The 21743-nt window shown below is 40.2% G+C and overlaps 1 protein-coding gene across 3 annotated transcripts; it reads left to right on the top strand.

Moving 5' to 3' along the window:
* The first annotated feature begins 9303 nt into the window (after positions 1-9303).
* Positions 9304-21479, top strand: LOC148998730 (disease resistance protein RPV1-like). 3 transcript variants are annotated; one of them, XM_089141763.1, is made up of 5 exons: positions 9304-10100; positions 17340-18435; positions 18520-18807; positions 18918-19004; positions 19770-21479. In XM_089141763.1, the coding sequence occupies exons 1-5, from the start codon at positions 9625-9627 to the stop codon at positions 21141-21143; spliced, it is 3321 nt and encodes a 1106-aa protein (XP_088997889.1). In that variant the 5' UTR covers positions 9304-9624; the 3' UTR covers positions 21144-21479. The 3 variants fall into 3 exon arrangements, with proteins under 3 accessions (XP_088997889.1, XP_088997887.1, XP_088997888.1); XM_089141761.1 differs by having other exon boundaries at positions 18918-21479; XM_089141762.1 differs by having other exon boundaries at positions 10064-10173; positions 18918-21479.
* Positions 21480-21743: the final 264 nt, after the last annotated feature.

The raw sequence follows: 21743 nt of genomic DNA, 5'->3' as shown, positions 1-21743 counted from the left end.
CTCAGGCAGAAAGACCTGAAACTCTCAGGCAAGAAAGACCTGAAACCCTCAAGCAAGAAAGACCTGAAAACTCTTAGGCAGAAAGACCTGAAACTCTCCGGCAGAAAAGACCTAAAACTCTCAGGCAGAAAAGACCTAGGCAAAAAAGACCTAAGATTCATAGGAAGGCCCTACGAATCTTAAGGCATAAAAGACCTAAGATACTACTTAGGCAGAAAAGACCTACACTCAATAGGCAATAAAAACCTAACATTCCTTAGGCACGAAAACTTCAGAGTCATACCAAGTTATCATGCCCGAGAGGTAGGGGTTATGAACGAGTAGTTGTTGACGAATAGCTACTTAGTTCATGACCGAGCAAACCATACTATACCGAACAACATGGCTTGGAATGATAGAAATACACATGTATACCATGAACGAACAGACACTACCGTGCCAAACTGTAGAATCCCACCGACCAAGGAGGGATATATGCGGAACAATGGTATCCTCACCGAACAAATTGTACATGATTACACCGAACAAGTATACTGTCATGAACGTACAGACTGAACACATCTACCTCACCGAACAAATATACTTGGTGTAAAGGAGGAAAAGAATTCCATTGACAAAAAACAAGCAAAAAAAGGGATAAATATCACTGTACCAAACAAAGGTAAAAGTACCAAAAGATTGTTTCAGAATTGCCACAGGCAGAAAAATATTCAAAAAACAAAATAAAGAAGGAACAACTAACCAGTTGCCATCGAAGACTTCTGCCCGGCTACATCTGTACTCATTGAAAGACCGGCATGGTGTTCCTCCTCAGGGGCCAGCTCCCAGTTGGAGTCAAGAAAATCCTGTACTTCAACATCCTTGGGTAGCCCGAAGCCCTTCTTGCCCACCGCCCAAGATGGCCGGGGAATTTTGAGATCATCATAGATGGTCGGATCAATATACTTTTGAAGCTTCTGAAGATCAAGATCACGAAACTCCCCAATGATGCTCGAGAAGGCTGCCCGACGACCATACCTGAAGCCAGGCGCAGCAAATTTTGATACAAAGTTCTGACATCCCTTTGTTCGCACCCACCTTCGAATCACCTCATGACGAAGATCATTAGAAAGGTCCCCAAAAGTAGCCGGAGATGCCTGGGCAATTTGGTCGGATAAATCCCTAATGTATTCATCCTTTTGTGACTTCGCTTGCTCGGCCAAGGAAAGAGCAGTATCTTTGGCCTCCAAAGAACCCTTGAGATCGGCAATTTCTGAACAAAAGGAGGAAGCTTTATCTTCAGCCAACTTCGCTCGAGCATCAGATTCAGGTTTTTTGCCGGACAGAAGATCTACTCGGGCACTCAACTCCTTGACTTTTCCTTCGAGCATGTGAATGGCTGCGAAATCTCTTCGGGAAACCTCCAAATTTCCCGTCCAGGCCTGGGTTAAAGCACATACCAGCCTGCTAGAAAGAAAAATAGTCACAACACAAAAGAACATCCAAGAAGCATTAATCGGGTAAAAATGTCACTAACCTGGTCATCACGTCTTGTGTTAGAGCCGATCCAATCTCTCTTAAAAACTTCTGATCGGCAGGGAGATCAACCCCCGACAACCACTCCTTTGCAGTCTCAGTCCCATCATGACGATTATTCAAGACAAAGGAATCAGAAGTCAGAGACCATTGGGGAACCAGTGCAGAGGAAGCAACAGAAGGTCGGGAATCCATGCCTGTCTCCAAAGGAGAGTCACAAAAGACATCCTCATCTCTTCCTACCCCGGCCACAAAAGACACTGGAGCTTGTTTCTTAGATACCCGAGGAGGGAGATCTGTTGTATTCCTCGGTCTCTTAGATACCGGCGAAGCCTCAATCTTTTTGTCCTTGGCCAAGCGACTTCGATCAATCTTGGTCGGAATCCTCTCTTCGGCCTCGGTAGCTTCTAGTTCGGCAGCTTCTGCATTGAGTCTCACTACAAACAGCAAACACAGCATCAAATACCGACCAAGGTAACATGCAAAACATAGGAAGAGATGTACAACACACTGTTTGTGTCACACCCCGCCCGCCAGGCCCGGGTTACCCGCCCGACAATCCGTCACAGGATCCATGGTTTTAGTCTATCAATAATAATAAATACAAATACATGAATCAAGAGCAAGAATAGTACAATAATCAATAAAAAGGTTACAGGAGTCCAAATACTTCAATAAATATCCAAGAACGAACGAAAGAAGGAAGATCAAGAATCAAAAGTAGTATCGAGTTCAGCGGAAGCAAAAAGAATAACTAAATAATCTTCATCTTCAAGAGGCTTCATGCTCTGCAAGTTCATGTATCACTGTCTGTGTCACACCAGCTTCATACGAGAATGCTCTTTCATATGAATCATCTCTAACTTTAGCCATTGTGCTACCACCTGTACAATTCATATAACATATACAATGAAAGGAATGAGTTCCAACGAACTCAGTAAGGAACAGACAATTCTCATATATATGTAAATACAATCCACGAATGCACACATGAAATGATATGGATGATATGCAGAAATATGAATGCTACTAAGATCTAACTATGCAAGTCTCTAACAGCTGACATGCTTTAAGATATACACCAGCCCTCCTCTGGGTAAGTCTCATCACTCTGATCCGGCAAGGACTGGTTAGCTCTGTAGGGATCCTAGGCAAAGGGGTAAGTCCACACCTGGCTCTCAAAACCGTGGCTGGGGGTTAAGTCAACACTCTCTCACCACGACCATTGGCAATGAGTACTGGCGCATGTCGGGGTTTCTAATCCAATGCAAGGTCATAATGGTAACATACTATATGGAGTCCAGATACTTCCCCTATGGCACCGACCAACTCGGTTCAATATCCTTCGCAACCTAGGAGTGAGAACCCTCACGGACTGGCTACCGCTGTTGGACTCCACTCCTTAACCCTATGGTCATCCACATATTATTGGGGCGGATGCTCTCACGACTCCTCACAACACCCGGTCCGCTCCTTGGACGTCCATGAGCCCAACCCTAACATATGCAACCCTACCATTACATGACCAACAGTGGACCACTGAGTCTCCGCACGGACTGGTTACCGCTGTTGGATGAAACATAGTCACGTCACCATTGTCACGGGTCACCCGGCTTCAATTCCCCTGCCGAAAGGGTAATAGCATGTGGGGTACCTAGCCATGCAATTCTAGACTCCCTAAGTATGTCATCAAGTAATCATGATAATGCTGGAGACATCAGCAGGCATGTGTCCCATTCCACAGCCTTCTGATATCCCAAGCCAAGATATCCCAATGGAATACCCCTTCCATCACAACTACACTACAATCACTCTTTATCATACCATGAACAGTTGTGCAATATCATGAAAGATGAAGTACATCAAGAAATACCACAAACAGCAAGTGTACAATAAAATTCACATGCTCTATACAATTATAGCAAGTTACATGATCAAAGAATAGTAAATAGAACAACAGAATCATCATGTATATGTAATTGCATATAAATAAGAATGCATGTCCTTACCTGTAATTATGTAAAATCCTTCTAACTTGAATTCCAGAAACTATTATAAGACTTTTACTTGAAACAGAGAACACCTAGGCATAGGGTTACAAGAATATATAAGAGTCAAGAGTCAAAACAAATCCAAAATCAAACTTACACGACATTGGAAACCGGCCGGTCGCTTAAGTTGAGCAACCGCCACTAGTGACCGCCCCAAAAACAGAGAGTTTCAGATCCGAAACTCAGGCTTCTAATCATCCGTTTTCAATCCGGATTTCGAGTGATCATGGCCAAAGTCTTGAAGCTAACACTCCAAGAGACACTAGGTGAAAAGAAACCTAACAATTATCATAAATGGATTACCCAGAAACTTTTCCCTTGACTAGATCCATCCATTAACAAATGCAGGGATTCGTTTCTGGACAGGATCTCATCAAGAACATTGGAAAGGGAGTACAACAAATCAATTGGGTAACCACTAACAAAAAGGAGATGGGTTCATATCAATTAGAGGTTAAAAAGAAGGGAATTGCAGATGGAGATTCATTACCTTAATCAGAATCACCAAGAATAGAAGAGAAAATGTTTCATATCATTAACAGCACTTCAGACCTGAATCCCGCACGTTTCCACAGCCGCCTAATCTCCCAAAATAGCAATCCCGAACATAATAATGCGTTAATAGGGCGAGGGATGCTATTTATAACGAACAGGGGGGCAAAATAGGGCAAAACCCCGAAAAACGACCGGTCGCTCCAGGCGGTCGCTTGGTTCAATCGACCGCCACTAGCAACCGCCCCCATGTATATTGCTATACAAGGGTGCTTTGCTCATGGGGGTTGAAGACCAAGTACAGCCTAACCCAAATGAAGACATGGGGGAGATCATAGTCCAAAAAATCAATCTCAATAGGTCAATAATAAAGGGGTTAGGGTTTCATCATAACATATGGCTTATGAAAAGGTTATGATCACGGAAAGAGAGGGAATGATTGTTATCAAAATAACAAGAAATCATAGGAAATCTAGTTTAGGTTAATAGAAATATTACCCATGAGGTTTCCCTCACATGGAAGGTTACAAAAGGTTTCCAGAAAGATCATTCAAGGGTTAGGGTTTCAAGGAATTTATTTGGCTAGGGTTAAGATCATGATGATGATCATAGATCTCAAAGAATAGGATGAGATCATGGAATAGATGGTTGCAAGAATGCATCATCTTCTTCTTGATCTCAATCAAGAACAAGAACGAAGAAAGAATAATTAGAAATCCTAATTAGGTTAAACATGGATCATGAAGAAAATATAGTGATCAAGTTTAGGTTAACACAAATATCACCCAAGGGAAAGAGAAACAACGAATCAAGATTCACCCATGGGAAAGAGAAACAAAGAATGCACAATCTGAAAAGGTGTTGGGAAGTTTCCAACAGATAAAAGAACAATAGGGTTTCATATATGGTTACCTCTCATAAGAGTTGGTTACCTCTCATGAGAGTTACCCATAATTAATTCTCACAAAAACAACCCAAGATAGATAAAGGAACATCTCATTAGTATTTCAAAATAAAGAATGGAATTAGGAAGGGTCTACTAATGAGAGAAAATAAGGTTCTCAATTAAAGTGAAGGGAAATAAATTCAAATCATACAATTAGGGATTTACTAACAAGAATCCATGTATCCCACGAAAAGACTAAGGAGAATAAAGATTCACCCTTAGGGCAAAGAATTTACAATCAAGAAAGGTTTTGGGGAGAGTCCAATGAATTAATAGAAAATAAAAGGGTTGCCAATTGGTTACCCTCTCATGAGAGTTACCCAAGAATTTCCCCTCAAAATCTCTCCCTTCTGGTTTTCAATGGTCCAAGGAATATCAGGGATCAACTCCTCAATCATGAGGACACAAGGGAAGGTCATGGTAATAATATGAGACCTTCCTCACAATAATAAAGATAGGTAGAAAATTAGGGAAAGTATCATTAAGAGCTTTGGTGGAATCAAATTCAAGGATCATCGCCATATGGCTTTCAAGAACATAGAGTGAATTGGGGGATTCACTCTAGGGCTAAAAGAATTAAAGAAGAGGTCATTACAGTAGTGTAATACCCTTCTCATGATCAGAAAATCAGAAGTAGAGAAGAAAGAATGAATTAAAGAAGAAGCGAATTGAATACCAACCTTTTAGAAGACAAACCGCTGAAGAAACCTGAACAGATACTTGAGGATCTTCCTTGGCTTAGAAGGAGAGGTTCTAGGGATCTTCCCACGTTCTCCCAAGGCTTAGAAACAGATTGAGAGTGAAACACACGGAGTTCCCCCTTTTAAATAGCACAAAGAGTCCAAGAATTACTAGGCTTTCACCAAACTGACCAAACTGCCCCCGGTGGTTGATTGATTGCCAAAGAGGAAGTTCAAAGGTCGATCCCACACTATCTAGAGGTTTAGAAACATAATGGGAATAGTTTACCACGAAATTAAAAGAAATAAAGCTTTTGAAAACCTTCAAAACAGATATTTACCAAAATGCCACTGGCTGGACAGCTTGTTCAAAAATAGGGATTTAATGGGCCTAACATCAATATTTTTGGATGGGCTTCTTTCAACACATCATACTACTTACCTAGTATGGAGGGATGTCTTCAAACCAGGTCCAACTAAGCTTTAGGTCCATCAACCAAGTTCTTCTTCACAAATAAATAGTTCAACACCAAATCAAATAAGGTTTCCATAAGGAAACACCATCATCAATATCCATGGGTTTTGGGTCAAACACCATATCTTCTACTGAGATGGCCCACAAGGACATCTTCCTTCATTTTGGAACATTGGATCAACTCTAAGGGAAAGGTCTGACATGGCTTCCTAAGATTTAAAAAGATAGTAAAACTGAAATCACGGTCAAACTTCAAAGTCAACATTAAACAAAACCTATTTCACCCAAAACAGATCGGGTCTTCGGGCTAAATTTGGGCTGGGTGTCACAGTTTGACTTACCGGGAAGGAAACCCCAATGACACAAAACATTGGGGTATTCCGGACAGTGACCATGAACGGCAAACGTGTTCCTGTCCGTAGAAGGAAGCCGAAGAATCCGCTACTTGGCATGCTCCTCGGCCTCAGTCAGTATAGGAAAGTCGTTCGATCTATCAGCCGGACCACGAACCCAGTACACCGGAAAAGTAGGTACGGCAGGAGGTGGAACAAAAAAATACTTGGGTCGCCATCCCTTGGTATTGGACGGGAGAGTACCCGTCCCGACAAAGTTCCTTCCCAACCACATTGAGAAGCTGTTCGTTTAGACAGGTAGAACCACCCATCCTGCTCTTGTTTCTTCGTCATAAAAAAATGAAGAAACAAAGGAAGGGATGGTCGGACATTTACTTTTTTACCCCGACAAAAGCCCTAAAAGCAAATTACGTTGCGCCAGCTGTTCGGCACAAACATTCCCGGACACATCTGGAAGTGCAGCATAATTTCCCGAAATAAGGGGTGGACGGGTAAACGAAAGCCACTCTTCAGGGCATCTTCATACAAAGCAAACTCCCCGGGCCGCGGAGAGTTGGCCCTTTCATCGGGAGTAGGTACTTGGAGGATATGATCGGAAGGAACTTCATACTTATGCCTAAGATAATCCAACCTTTCTTAGGTCATCTGGGAAGGAAGAAAGTCGGGCCCTGTGGAATAAGGATCATAGTCTATATGATCGCGAGTCAACTCTTTGGCTTGCTCAAGCTTATATTCTTCTAGTGTCAAGCTATCTTTCCATTTCTTATGTTCAGCTTTGAAACGAGCTCGGGCACTAAGGTGTTCGGTTCTAGGTCGGGAATCTATATCAGCCTCCTCACCGTCATTACTAGATGGGTCTCGACCAGAACGATCTTCAAGATCTTCAGACCGATCACTTATAGGGAGTTCGGGATTAGCGTGATGTTCGGTTACTGGCTCCAACATAGAAGAACCAGAAACCTCTTTACCTAAATCCCTCCTACGATTTTCTAAAGCTGATCCTTTCTTCAGGATTACCATGACTCCTAAAGAGGTAAATGACGAAGGAGGCAAAAACAGAAAACAAAATGTACCCAAAAAACAAAGGAAAAGAAGAAAAAAGACACAAATAAGATACTGTGAAAAGCATACGATGCTACACTAATATCAAACTCTATAAACAGTGAATAGAGGAAGAAAAGGAACCAAAGACTTACTTGTGAGGCTAACTGGAGAAGATAAAGAAGAGGAGAAGGAGCAGAACGAAGCTTCAAAAACTAGTAGGTGCTTCCTCTTCTTCTTCGCAAGCAGCAACAAAACAACAGAGTACAAGAGAAGAGAATAGTGGCATATATATAGGCAACAAAAGGATTCCAATCCGAAGGCCCAAAAGCGACATTTTTCGGACGATCAGGATACAGCCAATTCAAGATGCCCATCGAACGACTAACACAACATGCAGGTGGACGGTGGAAAATGAAGAGTCATTTCATCATAATGACAAACATTTAATGAGAAATGACATCGATGACAAATGTCAAATCACGCATAGATCTCGAAGATCATGCGTCGAGACATGTGCGTAAGTGACGGCTACTTATGAGTGGGATGTTACAGATTCCGATAAAAAGTGTATTGGTTGGTCCGACCATGCATCCCCTAAATGGAAAAATATATACTCCCTTGAGCCGAGCACAAAGTTCTAGAACACAATGGACTGGGGGGCTTATGTTAATGACTAAAATAGTCATTCTATAACTTCTGGTTTGAACCGACGGTTGCTCGATCCGACCAGGATTGTTATCCAGCCAGGTTCGGCCAGGCGGTCCATGGTAGGACCGACCACAGTACCAAACACACCCGCCTAGTTGGATGGGGAAACCTCACGAGGATAGACTCCTACCACCCAACAACTGGAGAAGGGAGTCAGCTAGGAAGAACAACTCATACTAGAGTTGCATTCCGAATACAACTCATATTAGAGTCATACTTCGAATATAACTCTATCATCATACATGATTGGGGTTCGTGACAGGGAAGGACGAGCGAGATTCCGTATCAACAGAAGCCTTGCTCACAATTGGTATCAATCACAATACTTTTCAATAACGTTGCCTTGGTCGGGGTTCCTGCATGTAAATTATGACCAGAAAACATTATAAAAATCGGGATTAACATGCACCTCCCAGAAAGATTCTACAATTTAGATAGATTTTATTAGTATCTCACGAATGCATGATTTAAGGAGAGGGCATGTCATAAGACCTCTTTAACTCTTTTCACTAAAATAATATGGTGGTCCAAAATAAGGGATAAAATGTTGGATTTTTATTTTTATTTATTTATTTATTTATTTATTTTTGTAGTTGGCGAGTCTGTATTGGGGAGATATTACTAATATAAGTGCCGTCATATGATACAAACCCAAGATCTCCTGATAGGAGTTTGAGATTTTAACTGCTCAACTAAACTATCATTGGCAAAGACCTTGGACTTTGCTTTAGTCTGACGGTCATGCTTTTCATATCAACCGTTGAATCGAGATTTTGACCGAAATCTCATATCGGTCAAAATCTTGACCAGATCTCATCCGACGGCCGGTACCCGCTTGAAGCAAAATCGGAAGATCTTACAAAAAAAAAAAAAAAAAAAAAAAAATTTAGATAAAGAGTGACCAAGACAGTGCCACGTAAGAATAGTCATCCAAAATTTTTTGGTTGAGCTTGAGTCCAGCTCAACAGACGTGTGGAAAATACGTTCAGCAGAATTAATAGTCATCAGATGAAAATCTCTGGTAAACATATGAATTTTTGTTTGTTTTTCATAAGTCGTGATCGATTTTTCGATCCCACAAACTGTGCTTTTCAGTGCAGCGCACTTATTGCGAAAAATGGAAAGTGATATGAAAGTTCCCCAACTAGAAAATTTTCTTTTCCATTGTTGACTTAGTTGAATAAAAACGAAAGAAAGGTGAAGTAACATTGAATATTGAAGTGAGGCGATCGTTCACAACTGAAAGGTCATTGATTAAACGAAGTAAACGCTTCCAAGAAGTTCATCCTAATAGCAATTTCAAATATGGTAGTTGGCATAGTTGGTCACAATTGAAAGGCATTTTTAGCAATTTGATTGAATGGCGGCTGATCAAGCTTCTTCTGGTTCGAGTACCTATGAAGTATTCTTGAGCTTTAATGGTAGAGACATTCGCACCAGTTTTGCCGATTGCCTATACAATTCTTTGGTTGACGCTGGAATTCGAACTTTCAGGGACGAAGATGAACTCCAGAAGGGAAATAAGATTGGTAAAGAGCTACGCTCTGCAATCCAGGAGTCGAGAATCTCCATTCCTATCTTCTCCGAGAATTATGCTTCGAGCAAATGGTGTCTCAATGAGTTGACCGAGATTTGTGAATGCAGAAGAACAATGGATCAAATCGTTTTACCTATATTTTACAAAGTTGGACCAAGGGAAGTACGAAACCAGTCCGGGAAATTTGCGAAGTTCTTTAAGGAGCACCAGATGAACTTCAACGAGACAAGTGTGCATAAGTGGCAAAATGCTTTAAGAGAAATTGGAGAACTCGATGGATGGGATTTGAAGACTAACCCGTAAGTCTTAACAGTACTATTTTGGTTCCATTTTTCAAGGGTGGTTGTCTTCCATGAGTCGTGAAGTCTTTAGGTCAGAACCAAGTCACTTTCTGGTCTCTTTTTGCAAGCTGAGATTCTATTTAGATCTGTCATAAAGTCATGTGGTTATTAATAACTAGTCACCTTCTGGTCTATTCTTGCCATAAAATGTCATAATTTGCCAATTTTTGTTTTGCAATTAATTGAGATAGTTGAATCATACTGGATTGGCATCAGCAGAAAACTTTAGAAACATAATTATCATGGTGTCAGCAACATCAGGCGAAGGCTCAGATTGTTGACTAGTGGATTTTGATCATTTAGTACAGCCAGTGGCTTCCATTAATAGGCTCACTGAGATGAGGTCTCCCTAGAAGTGGTCAGACGTGTGGAGTGCTTAAGATTTTTCAGTCTTAAGACTTCGACACTCAAGTTCACTATTGAAGAGTGGAAGTAAAAATTGAATGTCAAACTTTTATTGATGAAAAATGTAATTTTTGCATAGTTTTATGAACTAAAAGAAAATCTGGTGTTACACTATGAGCCGTGATCTTTACTTGGGACTCTTTCTGCTCATTAAGGTTTCTGCTTGATCTTTATCCTTTGTTGATCCACTAAATCATGAGTACTGTACTCAACAATCCTATATGGAGTGTCCATTTTCTGTATGATAATCACAATATTGATCTGACTTGTACTACTTGGGTGGTAGATTTGTATGGAAGATGGACATTCTTAGTGATGATCTAGTGCACAATGCATATGTAAGCCATCATTCATCCATCAGACTGTAATTATATAACGCAGCCATGAAACCAGATCAGTAAATGGGAAGACCTTACCCTCTGATTTTTTCTGCAACCTTAAAGAGGTAGATCAAAAGCCCAAACATACCCATAGAAACAAGCCCCAAAACCGGCCGGGCAAGGTTGCAGGATGCGACTGCTGTAAGAGGCAGTCTGTTTTGATGATATGGCGAGCTTTTGTTGGTCCAGTGGAGCATTACATAAGACAGTCCTACCTCCAAATTGAAGCATGGATGAAGAAAAAAAAAGGACCAAAATACTGTTCACATTTCACAGCCCCATATTTGGCTTAGGTGAAAATATTCTTAGAAGATTTGTGGGGCCCAAAATCAGATTAGTTGGAGATTTTATTTTTGGGACATTTAGAGGGTTAGTTTGGTTCCATTTTAGTTATTCATGCATGTAGCTGAATTATGAAGCCTAGTGGTTCCTAATTCTAGATAGTTTCTGTTTATATAATATTTTATTGTCACTAGTTGCTAGGTTAATAGTTTCTATTTTCAGTTAAAAAGTTTTTATTCATTGTCAAGCTTTAGCAAAGTAATGAATAGGCTTTTTTCATTGCAATAGAAGATTAAACTTTTAGAAAAACTGAAATTGCAGGCATGTATCCATTCCTTGTAGAGTAAAGTCTATGTTGAACAGCTGAGATAGCTGCGGCAAAGACGCCTAGGTGATGTAAACTAAATCCAGGACCACCAAATGAGGGCCCAAGGGGTTTACCATCATCCTATGGCCCTACCAACAACCCCAGTAATTTTGTCCAAGTATAGGTGCATTTTGGTAATTTCCCATTTTTGGGTTGAGTCCACTTAGGGTCAAGCTAGTTGTCAGGACCTTTAGATCTATTTTTATTTTCTCCATTTTCTTAGGGGACTAGAAAAAAGAATTAAGGGCCAACAAAATGTGAGATCTTGCATATTATTTTCTTCACCTTGGGTGGAGAAATTACAAACAGGAAAAAGAGAGGCAAAAACACATACAGAACCCCATAGAATAGGATAAGATATGTAATTAAAAAAGTGACATAAACCTAATTTTAGGGTTAGGCTTTCTAGAACGGATTCCCTAAAGTAGGGGTTTGCCCAAGATAATCTTCTTTTGAACCAGCAAAGTAATTATCAAATCTAGGTGGGATGGATCCTATTGTTGAATAACGATGGATCTCAGATGAGGAGGTTATGAGTTTAACAGAATTATATGGGATGGATTATTTGGAAAAGGGAAAAATTAGGGTTTTATCAAAACCCAATATGAAATCCTTTGCTTGGTTGTAGGATATCTAAAATAATACTAGGGAAGAGGGGAATGATAAAGGTAAAGAAGATTCTAGGGTTGATAGGGAAAGGATGAAATTATGGTGGAGTTAATATGGGCTGGATCTTGAGAAATCTTCCTTGGATTTTTCCTTTGTTTTCTTTCCTTCCTTTCTTCCTTCTTTCTTTCTTTCTTTTCTTTTCTTTTCTTTCTTCAACTTTTTTTTTTTCCATCTCTCTTTTTTCTTTTCTGTTTTTTCTGTTTTGCTGTTGCGGCAAGGAAGAGGGGACAAGGTGAGAGGGACCAAGAGAGGTAGGAGGGGAGGGAGGTGGTGTAGGGAGTGAAGGGGTAGGGGAAGTGCCCGCAGGGGTTGTAGGGCTTCGGGCAAAGGGGTTGGTGGTGTCATGGGCAAGGTTTAAAGTATCGGTATCGAGTATTGTATCGGTCAGATGATTTTAAGAGATGTATTGTCTTGTATCGAGTATTGTATCACCCTAGCTAATGTATTTTAGTGTAATTCAATGGAGAGACGTATCAAGATGTATTGTATCGGTTGGGTCAAATATGGATACGTATCAGCTAGTATCGTATGGTATCATGGGATACTTTAAACCTTGGTTATGGGATCCTAGGGAGGCTGCTACATAGGTGCGGCAGCCAATAGGAGAAGCTGTTAGGGTTGGCTGGGTTGCACAGAACAGGGGAGGGGCAGGGGAGGAGTTAAGGGTGGTCTTATGAGTGAGGGGGAAGGGCTGGGATGTCAAAAGGGTTGGGGAAGGTTGCTGCCAAGTCACAGCAGCAAAGGGAAGGGGGGAAACTAGGTTCCGCAGGGATGGGAATGGACTGTACTTGGAAACCTTTGAAAGCTTGCTGGAATTTCTGAAGAATTGTGCTAGACTGAGTAGGTCACTGATCTTGAAGAAAAACTTTGCTGGAAATCCGCCGTGACCCTCAAAGAGGAACCATGGTTCTCAGACACAATTTTCTTATTCAATAATCAGACTTGAAAAATATAAAGAAAGAATAGGCTATTTATAGCCTACTAAAAGACCTTAACTCTAAGAGGCATTCCTTTATAGATTAGGTTCCACCATATTAATCACAACCGTTGAAATAAATAAAAGAAGATCTAATGCAATCTCCTTGAAAATAGATTCCCCCTAAGACTTAATCACTAAGGCTGCGTTTGTTTGCAAAGGTGGGGTGGAAAAAAAGGGGTGGGAAAGAAAAACATGTGGGCCCCATGTGTAGTGGGGTGAGGGAGAAGGAAAGGAAAGGAAAGGGTTTTGTGGAAAAGTGATAGTGGTGGGTCCCATTTTTTACTTTTCCAAACTTTTCCACAAAATCCCACCAAATTTGTGGGGCTTTCTTGGGAAAGTTGGGTTGCCACCTCACCAGACAAGTTTCCTTGAATCAAGGAAACTTGTCCCTCAGTTTCCCACCCCAAGCAACCAAACAATATACACTTTTAGGAAAAGAAGAAAAAGTTTGCTTTTTTCAAGAATTTTCCCACCCCTTTTTTCCCACCCCACCTTTATTCTAGCAAACAAACGCAGCCTAAAGGAACTCTTATTTTAATTAAAGACTGCTAAGAGTCTTATTGTAAAAGAAGAGTTCTAAGACTCAAGAACTCCTCTTGAACTAAAAGACTAACTTATCTATAAGAGTCCAACTTTAAAGAAAGACTCCTAAGGCTCATGAACTCAACTAACAAATCAACTAAGACTTGTAGATAAGATTGTACTCCTAAAATTAAACCCAAAATTCTGAAATTAAATCCCAACAGATAATTAGGAATGAATTGACCAAAATACCTCTCCTGAAGGGCCAGCCCTAGATGGGCCCACTTTAGGGTTCGGCCAAGGGGGGTCAATCTCAGTTCTCTGCTTCTTAAAAGCATTCATCTCCTGCTGAATATGTTGATTGTATGCTCTTGGTTTGATGCATTGGAAATCTCTGGACTTGTCCTTGCATCTTGCAGCTAGGAGAAGTAGTAGACACCTTGCTTCTAATACTACTCCAAGAAAGAACTTTGGTATGGTAGGATTGATGGGGATGAAGTCCTTAATCCTAGGGCTTGTTTGTCAAAAGCCCAGGTAGGAAAGATGAAGTGAATGGGCATGCTCTTTGAGTCCTTTCTTGTCACCACCTTTGTCAGTATTGTAGCTAGGGCTTGGAGACTCCTTGCAATATCTCTTCTAAGAAAAAAATTGAGACCCAAGGGAGGGTCTGTCTCGTGAGGAATAGGGGCCTTATTCTCCCCTTAGTGCTAAGGACATGGGGGGATCTTTAGTGGGCTGAATACCTCATCACTTACATCTCTGACTGGTGTTGCTGATTCGGCCTTGTTTCTACATCCCGTAAGGGGACATCTTCATTAACTATTATGTCCTTGTCAACAAGGACTTGGACCTTCTTCTGGTCTTTCACTGTTATAGCCTTAGGGTCACCATCAAACTCTTCTAGCGTGGCTGTAGTAGGCATGGACAGCAGCTGTATTCCTCTTGTCATCCTCTAAGACCTTGACTGTGGTCCTAGAGTGCTACTTTATCACTGGAATCCTCTAGGGCTTCCTCTGGTGATGGCCATGGGGCCTCTTGATCAGGAGTTGGTTGATGAAAGTTGAGGACAACTACTCTCCATCTTTGAGGAGACTCTCTTGCTAAGTGATCTTCATCATAACAATCTTTGGAGTTGCTGACTTTATCTAATTTCTCTAGTACTACCTCTAGGGGAAGCTTCTGGCTTGGTGGAGGGGGGCATACTGTCTAAATGAGGGAATTCGACCATGCCTATGTGATCACTAATGGTGCTGTCTTGTATTTGTAAAACCTCCTGGGTTGGAACTCCTAACTTTAACTTTTTCTTGAAAGGAGGAGACTTGACTTTAGGCTGAACTTCTACAGTGGGTCCTTCAATTTCTTGAGATATAGGGCTAGAACTATGCTCTTTTGGAACTGGACTCTGAACCTCTATTACCCTACCTTCCTCTTGCAGATTCAAGGAAAGGAATACAATATTTTTCCCCTTATGCCTAAATTTACAAGTATATTCTTGCCCATGAAAGGTTACATAATTTTCACAATGCCACGGTCTACCCAAGATTACATCAGTCACTCTAATGGGAATTACATCACACCAAAATTCATCAGCATAGGCTTGTAGACCAATGAGAACTAGGCATCTAATTTTTCCCTCTATGAATTCATGATTGAGAAGCCTTACTTGGTAAGGGTTGGGATGTTCTTCCACTGTGATCATGGCCTTCTAGATAGAAAACTCAGCCACTATCGTAGTACTGCATCCATTATTGATGATGGCTCTAGCTATGGTTCCACCTATCCTCAATTGTGTGTAGAATAGGCTGCTTCTTCTCCAATCTTCTCCAACTAGTTCAGTAACAAGGGATTCGGAAAGAATATTCATCGAGGTGCCATACTCAAAGTATCCCTCAACATTGGGACTGTTTGCTATTTCGTCCATGGCTCCGGCTATTGTTGATTCATCTATCTCTAGTGGTTTCTGGCTCCTCTATTGCTTTGATATGATGGTACTAGGGTTTTCTGGAAACTGCAGCTTTGATATGAATTGATATAAACCCATTTTTAGGGTTAGGGTCTCTAGAATGGACTCCCTAAATCTTTGCCCAGGTTAATCTTCTTTTGAATCAGCAAAGTAGTTATCAAATCTAGGTGGAAAGGATAGTATTGTTCAATAAGGATGGATCCCAAATGTGAATTTTATGGGTTTAACAAAATTATATGGGAAGGAATAATTTGCAGAAGGGAAAAATTAGGGTTTTATCAAAACCCAATTTGGGATCCTTTATTTGGTTGTAGGATATCTAAGATAATAGTAGGGAAAAGGGGAATGATAAAGGTAAAAGAGATCCAAGAGTTGATAGGAAAAGGATGAAATAATGGTGGGATCAATATGGGCTGGATCTTGAGAAAGCTTCCTTGGATCATTCCTTTCTTGCTCTTTCTTTTCTATCTCTTTTTTTTTCTTCTTTTTTTCTTTTCTCTTTTTTCTTTTCTGGTTTTTCTGTTTCTGTTATGGCATGGAAGAGGGGACAAGGAGAGAGGGACCGAGAAAGGTAGGAGGGGAGGGAGGGGGTGTAGGGGAATGGCCTGCAGGGGTCATAGGGGTGGGGGGGAGTTGTGGGATCCTAGGGAGGCTGCTGCCTAGGTGTAGCAGCCAATGGGAGGGGCTATTAGGGTTGTACAGAACAGGGGAGGGGAAGGGGAGGGGTTAAGGTTGGTCATAGGGGTGAAGGGGAGGGACTGGGATGTCAAAGGGGTTGGGGGAACGTTGCTGTCAAGTCATGGCAGCAAGAGGAAGGGGGAAACCAGGGTTGCGCAGGGATGGGGAGGGACTGTATTTACATGGAAAACTTTGAGAGCTTGCTGGAATTTCTGAAGAATTGTGCTAGACTGAGTAGGTTGCTGATCTTGAACAAGAACTTTGCTGGAAATCTGCCGTGGCCCCCTCAACAGGAACCACGGTCCGCAAACACATTCTTATTCACTAATCAGACTTAAAAATACAAAGAAAGAATAGGCTATTTACAGCCAACTAAAAGACCTTAATTCTAAGTGGGGACCTTTATAGATTAGGATCTCACCACATTAATAACAATCGTTGAAATAAATAATAAAAGATCTAATGAAATCCCCTTGAAAATATATTCCCCATAAGACTTATACACTAAAGGAACTCTTCTTGAGTTCTTGTAATTAAAGACTGTTCAGAGTCTTATCTTAGAAGAAGAATCCCAAGATTCAAGAACTGCTCTGGAATTAAAAGACTAACATATCTATCAGAGTCCAACATTAGTGAAAGACTCCTAAGGACTCCAGAACTCAACTAACAAATCAACTAAGACTTTTAGATAAGATTGGACTCATAAAATGAAGTCCAAAAATTCTGAAAATTAAATTCCAGCAGATGATTAGGGATGAAATTGACCAAATGCCTCTCCTAGAGGGTTTGGCTAGCCCTAGACGGGCCCACTTTAGGGTTTGGCCAAGGAGGGTTCAACCTTGTTCACATAAAAAAGGACTTGCATGATCTATCATCTATTTCCGTTCACATGATCCACTTGAGGTTTCTTCCATGTGAAAATTTCACATTCTTTTTTGATTGTATTATGCAGGTATGAAGGAAAGTTAATAAAAGAAGTTGTCAAAGCAGTTTGGAATACATTAAACAAGAAACCTTTGACTACTTCTAACAACCTAGTTGGAATCCAGTCTCATATAAAAGAAATGTTGTTACTATTAGATATTGAATCTGATGACAGAAAAATTGTGGGGATTCATGGCCTTGGTGGCATTGGGAAGACAACAATAGCTAGGGCTGTTTATAATACAGTCTTTCATTGCTTTGAAGGGTATAGCTTTATTGAAAATATTAAAGAGAATGCTCAAAAACATGGGCTCCCGCATTTGCAGAATCAACTAATCTTTGATACTCTGAAACAAGAAAATCAAAATATTACTAGTGTGGATGATGGAATTAATGTGATCCGGAATAGATTGTTTAAAAGAAAAGTTCTTGTTGTACTTGATGATGTGGACCATGATATTCAAGCAGAGGCTTTAGTTGGTGACCGTGAATGGTTCGGTACTGGAAGTAAGTTTATAATCACATGCAGAAACAAGGATATTTTAACTGCTCGAAAAGCAGATGGAATTTATGAGCCCAATGTAATGGATTTGGATGATTCTATTGAGCTTTTCAGCCATCATGCTTTTAGAAGTTATAGACCCCAAATTAATTATTTAACTCTCTCAAATTCGTTGGTCAAAACTGCTGGAGGACTTCCCTTGGCTCTTCGAGTTATAGGTTCTTCTTTATTCTCAAAGGAAAAATCAGTATGGGAGGCCATGTTAAAGAAGTTGCAAAAAGTTCCCAACAATGATGTTATGAAAAGTTTGAAAATTAGCTATGATGGTTTAGATGATGCTGAGCAGCAGATGTTTCTGGACATTGCTTGTTTTTTCAATGGAATGAATAAAGATATTGCGTGTCATATATGGGAAGGGTGTGATTTTTCTCCTCAAGTTGGACTTGACATTCTTCGTGTGAAGTCTTTGCTATCAATTTGTGAGGATGGGAAGTTAATGATGCATGAAATGCTCCGAGAACTTGGAAGGGATATTGTTCGTCAAGAAAGCATGAAAAATCCAGGAACACGTAGTCGAATATGGTCTCAAGAGGAAGTCTTGGATGTATTGATTAAACAGAAGGTAGGTATTGAATATACATTCATTTTATTTTTGTGAGGAGTTTATATTTTAGGCTTTTGATAATTAAGTTTATCTGTTTTGTAGGGAACAAGTAATTGTGAAGGACTCAGTATTGACTTCAGTCATAGATCAAGGTGCCAATGTTTGATGAGTGAAGGATTCACTGGAATGACAGAACTAAGGTTGTTACAAATTGATTATGCTCATGTTTCTGGAAACTTCACCAATTCTTTTTCGGAACTGAGATGGCTTAGTTGGAAAGGATGCCTTGACCAACATGCACTAACCAATTTTCGTCCATGGGAACTAAGAGTTCTTGATCTTTCATATAGCGAGATCTCAGAAAACTGGATGGTTTGGAATAACATTAAGGTCTCAAAGAACTTCTCTTTTTGCTTTAAATTGTTTAAATGGGAAGTCTTGAAAAACCCAAATGTTCTTTCCCTTTCTTAAGCTAATCATATTTATATTCTATATTGCAGTTGGCACTAAATCTGAAGGTTCTGAATCTCACATCTTGTCATCAACTGTCTAGTACTCCTGAGGTTTCAGCAAATCAACTCTTGGAGGTATTGATTCTTAAAGATTGTGTAAATTTGGAGGAGGTTGATGTTTCTTGTCTCACGAACTTGGTTATATTAGATATGAGTGGGTGTGAAAGTCTACTTGAACTGCCGGAGAAATTGGACCTCATGATTAAATTGAAAAAACTTGATCTGAGTTACTGTGTTAAACTTGAGTCAGTTCCAAATCTTCCCCAAAACTTGGAGGTATTAATTCTTAATCATTGCCGAAATTTAGTTGGAATCAATACATCCATTGGTAGCCTCCGGAACTTAGTAACATTAGATATGAGCTGGTGCAAGAGACTAGTGGATCTCCCAAGTGAAATTTCTCAGTTAACTTCTCTTAAGATACTCAATTTAGAACAATGTGGAAATCTAAAGATTCTGCCTGAGAAACTTGGTCAGATGATCTCCTTGATGACACTTGACTTAAGGGGTTGCAAGCATCTAATAGAGCTCCCAAGTGAAATTTGTCAGTTGACTTCTCTCAGAATGCTCAATTTAAAAGGATGTGGAAATATAATGAAGCTACCTGAGACTTTCAGTTGCATGATTTCCTTGACACAGCTTGATTTAAGCTATTGCTTTAAATTGGTGGATCTACCAATTGAAATTTGTCAATTGCCCTCTCTTGAAATGCTTGATATAAGTGACTGCCGCAGTCTTACATCACTTCCAAATCTTCCTTCTAGTTTAAAATCTTTTAATGCTTTTTATTGTGAATTTTTGATATCACTCCCAATGCTCTCAAGCTTAAAAAATCTACAGAATTTGTGCCTTCGAGGATGCCGTTTTAAGCTTGAACGCCTCTCAGATTTTCCCCCAAGTTTGACCAGCCTTGATGTTGAGGGCTGCTCTTCAATTCAGTACATCATAGGTCTTCCCTCAAGTTTGACTGCCCTGCATGCAAAGGGTTGCAAGTCAATGGTAAAACTATCAAGTTCACCAGGAGGCTTGAGAAATTTAAAGACATTATGTCTTTTTGATTGTACCAGCCTTGAAGAAATAGAGGGTCTCAATAAGAAATTGGACTCTTTGAAGGACATTGACGTGCGATTGTGCATGTCATTAAAAGAATTACCAGAACTGAAAGGCTCAAAATATTTAAGGATTCTAAGTCTCCATTTGAACAACATCATATCTGATTTCAAAGGTGAGGGAATGGACTCTCTGGAGGTGTTGGAGATAAAGTCTTGCCAATCATTAAGAAAAGTACCACGTCTATGTGATTCGAAAAGGCTGAGGAAACTAAAAATTATGGACTGCCCAGAGTTATCCGAGATTGAGGGCCTTGAGGACGTTGAATCCTTAGAAGAATTATCTATTTTTGGGGACAGATCCTTAAAAACATTGCCAGACTTCTCAACCCTGAAGAACCTGTGCCATTTAGGAATTGGTCAGTGCTACTCAATTGAAATATTACCTGACCTTTCAAACTTAAAAGAATTGTGGCAACTAGAGATTGAAGATTGTGGAAAGTTAACTGAAATTCCAGCCCTTGACAGACTGGAGTCTTTGCTAATATTGAAAATTGCAAGATGCATTGCCATTGGTAGATTACCCGACCTGTCAAACCTAAGAAACTTGAAGAGTCTAAAGATCAAAGACTGCAAGAATCTAGCTGAGTTTCCTGGTGTTGATAGGTTGATGTTCTTACAGTATTTGGATATTAGTGGGAGTGAGTACTTGGAAAGATTACCGGATTTGTCAAATTTAAAAAACTTGAATGGTCTACAGATTGAAGGCTGCAAGAATCTAGTTGAGATTCGTGGTGTTGACAGTTTGGAGTTCTTACAGAAATTGGATATTAGTGGCTGCGAGTCCTTAAAAGAATTACCGGATCTGTCAAACTTAAAAAATTTAGAGCAGCTAAGGTCTAATGCCTGCAAGATGCTAATTGAGATTCAAGCTGCTAATGGGTTGGAATCTTTAGAAGTCTTGGATCTTCGAGGGTGCTTTTCCTTAGAAAAAGTGCCAGATCTGACAAAGTCAAAGAAATTGAGGGAACTAGATGGTGTCTCCTGCTGGGGCAATAATGCTTGCCAATATGAATTGCAAATAAAATTCTGGGCTGATGGTGGGTACCCAAAATGGCTAGCAAAATCTTCAGAAACTGTAGAACCCTTGGCTGACGATGGATAGAAAAAATTACAACCAGATCTGTCAAACTAGACGACACTCACTGCATCATATTGTTGCAAAGGACAAATTTATTCAAGGTATGCCCTCTCTCGCTTTGAGTGAATCTATATTCTTTTTTTCCCCCCTCCATTTTGCTTTTGAAATTGAATATGTTCTCCTTGGTACTTTTTCACCAAGTGAGTAAAAATCTGAAGTGTGAAAATTTTGTGGACATCCCCAGGTCCCTGTTAATATGTCAAGTTTCAATTTAATGGAGTTGGCCAAATGGAAAATAAAGGATATTGAATTATGGTTCACCAATAGGGTGTGTATTACTTAGAATATGCCTAGACATAACAGAAGGTTATCTGATGCAGCACAACCAGAAGTTACTGTTCATGCTACAGTAGTATGAACAGTAACCTAGATGATAATTTCATATTTGGTGGGCCCCAAGTCCAGCTTGCATGGAAATAGACTCAAATTTGGTGGGTCCAAACTCCAGCTTGCAAAGATATAAAATAGGAACTGTTTTTGTGGGAGTTCTAGAGATAATTTAGAATTTTATTATTTATTATTGGGATAATCATGTAATCAAAGTTTTTATTTGGGTAGGATATC

This window comes from Hakea prostrata, unplaced genomic scaffold (assembly GCF_041222555.1).
Source record: "Hakea prostrata isolate BN-2017 unplaced genomic scaffold, UWA_Hpros_2 contig_168, whole genome shotgun sequence".
Taxonomy (NCBI): Eukaryota; Viridiplantae; Streptophyta; class Magnoliopsida; order Proteales; family Proteaceae; genus Hakea; species Hakea prostrata.
Note: the sequence above shows the minus strand (reverse complement) of the source record. Positions and strands in the feature narration are given on the sequence as shown.

Excerpts from the sequence above, each read along its gene's own strand:
- LOC148998730 (XM_089141761.1), top strand. The coding sequence starts at position 9,625 with ATGGCGGCTGATCAAGCTTCTTCTGGTTCGAGTACCTATGAAGTATTC. Across the intron at positions 18,436-18,519 it reads ATGTATTGATTAAACAGAAG|GGAACAAGTAATTGTGAAGG; the intron begins GTAGGTATTGAA and ends TCTGTTTTGTAG. Across the intron at positions 18,808-18,917 it reads TGGTTTGGAATAACATTAAG|TTGGCACTAAATCTGAAGGT; the intron begins GTCTCAAAGAAC and ends TCTATATTGCAG.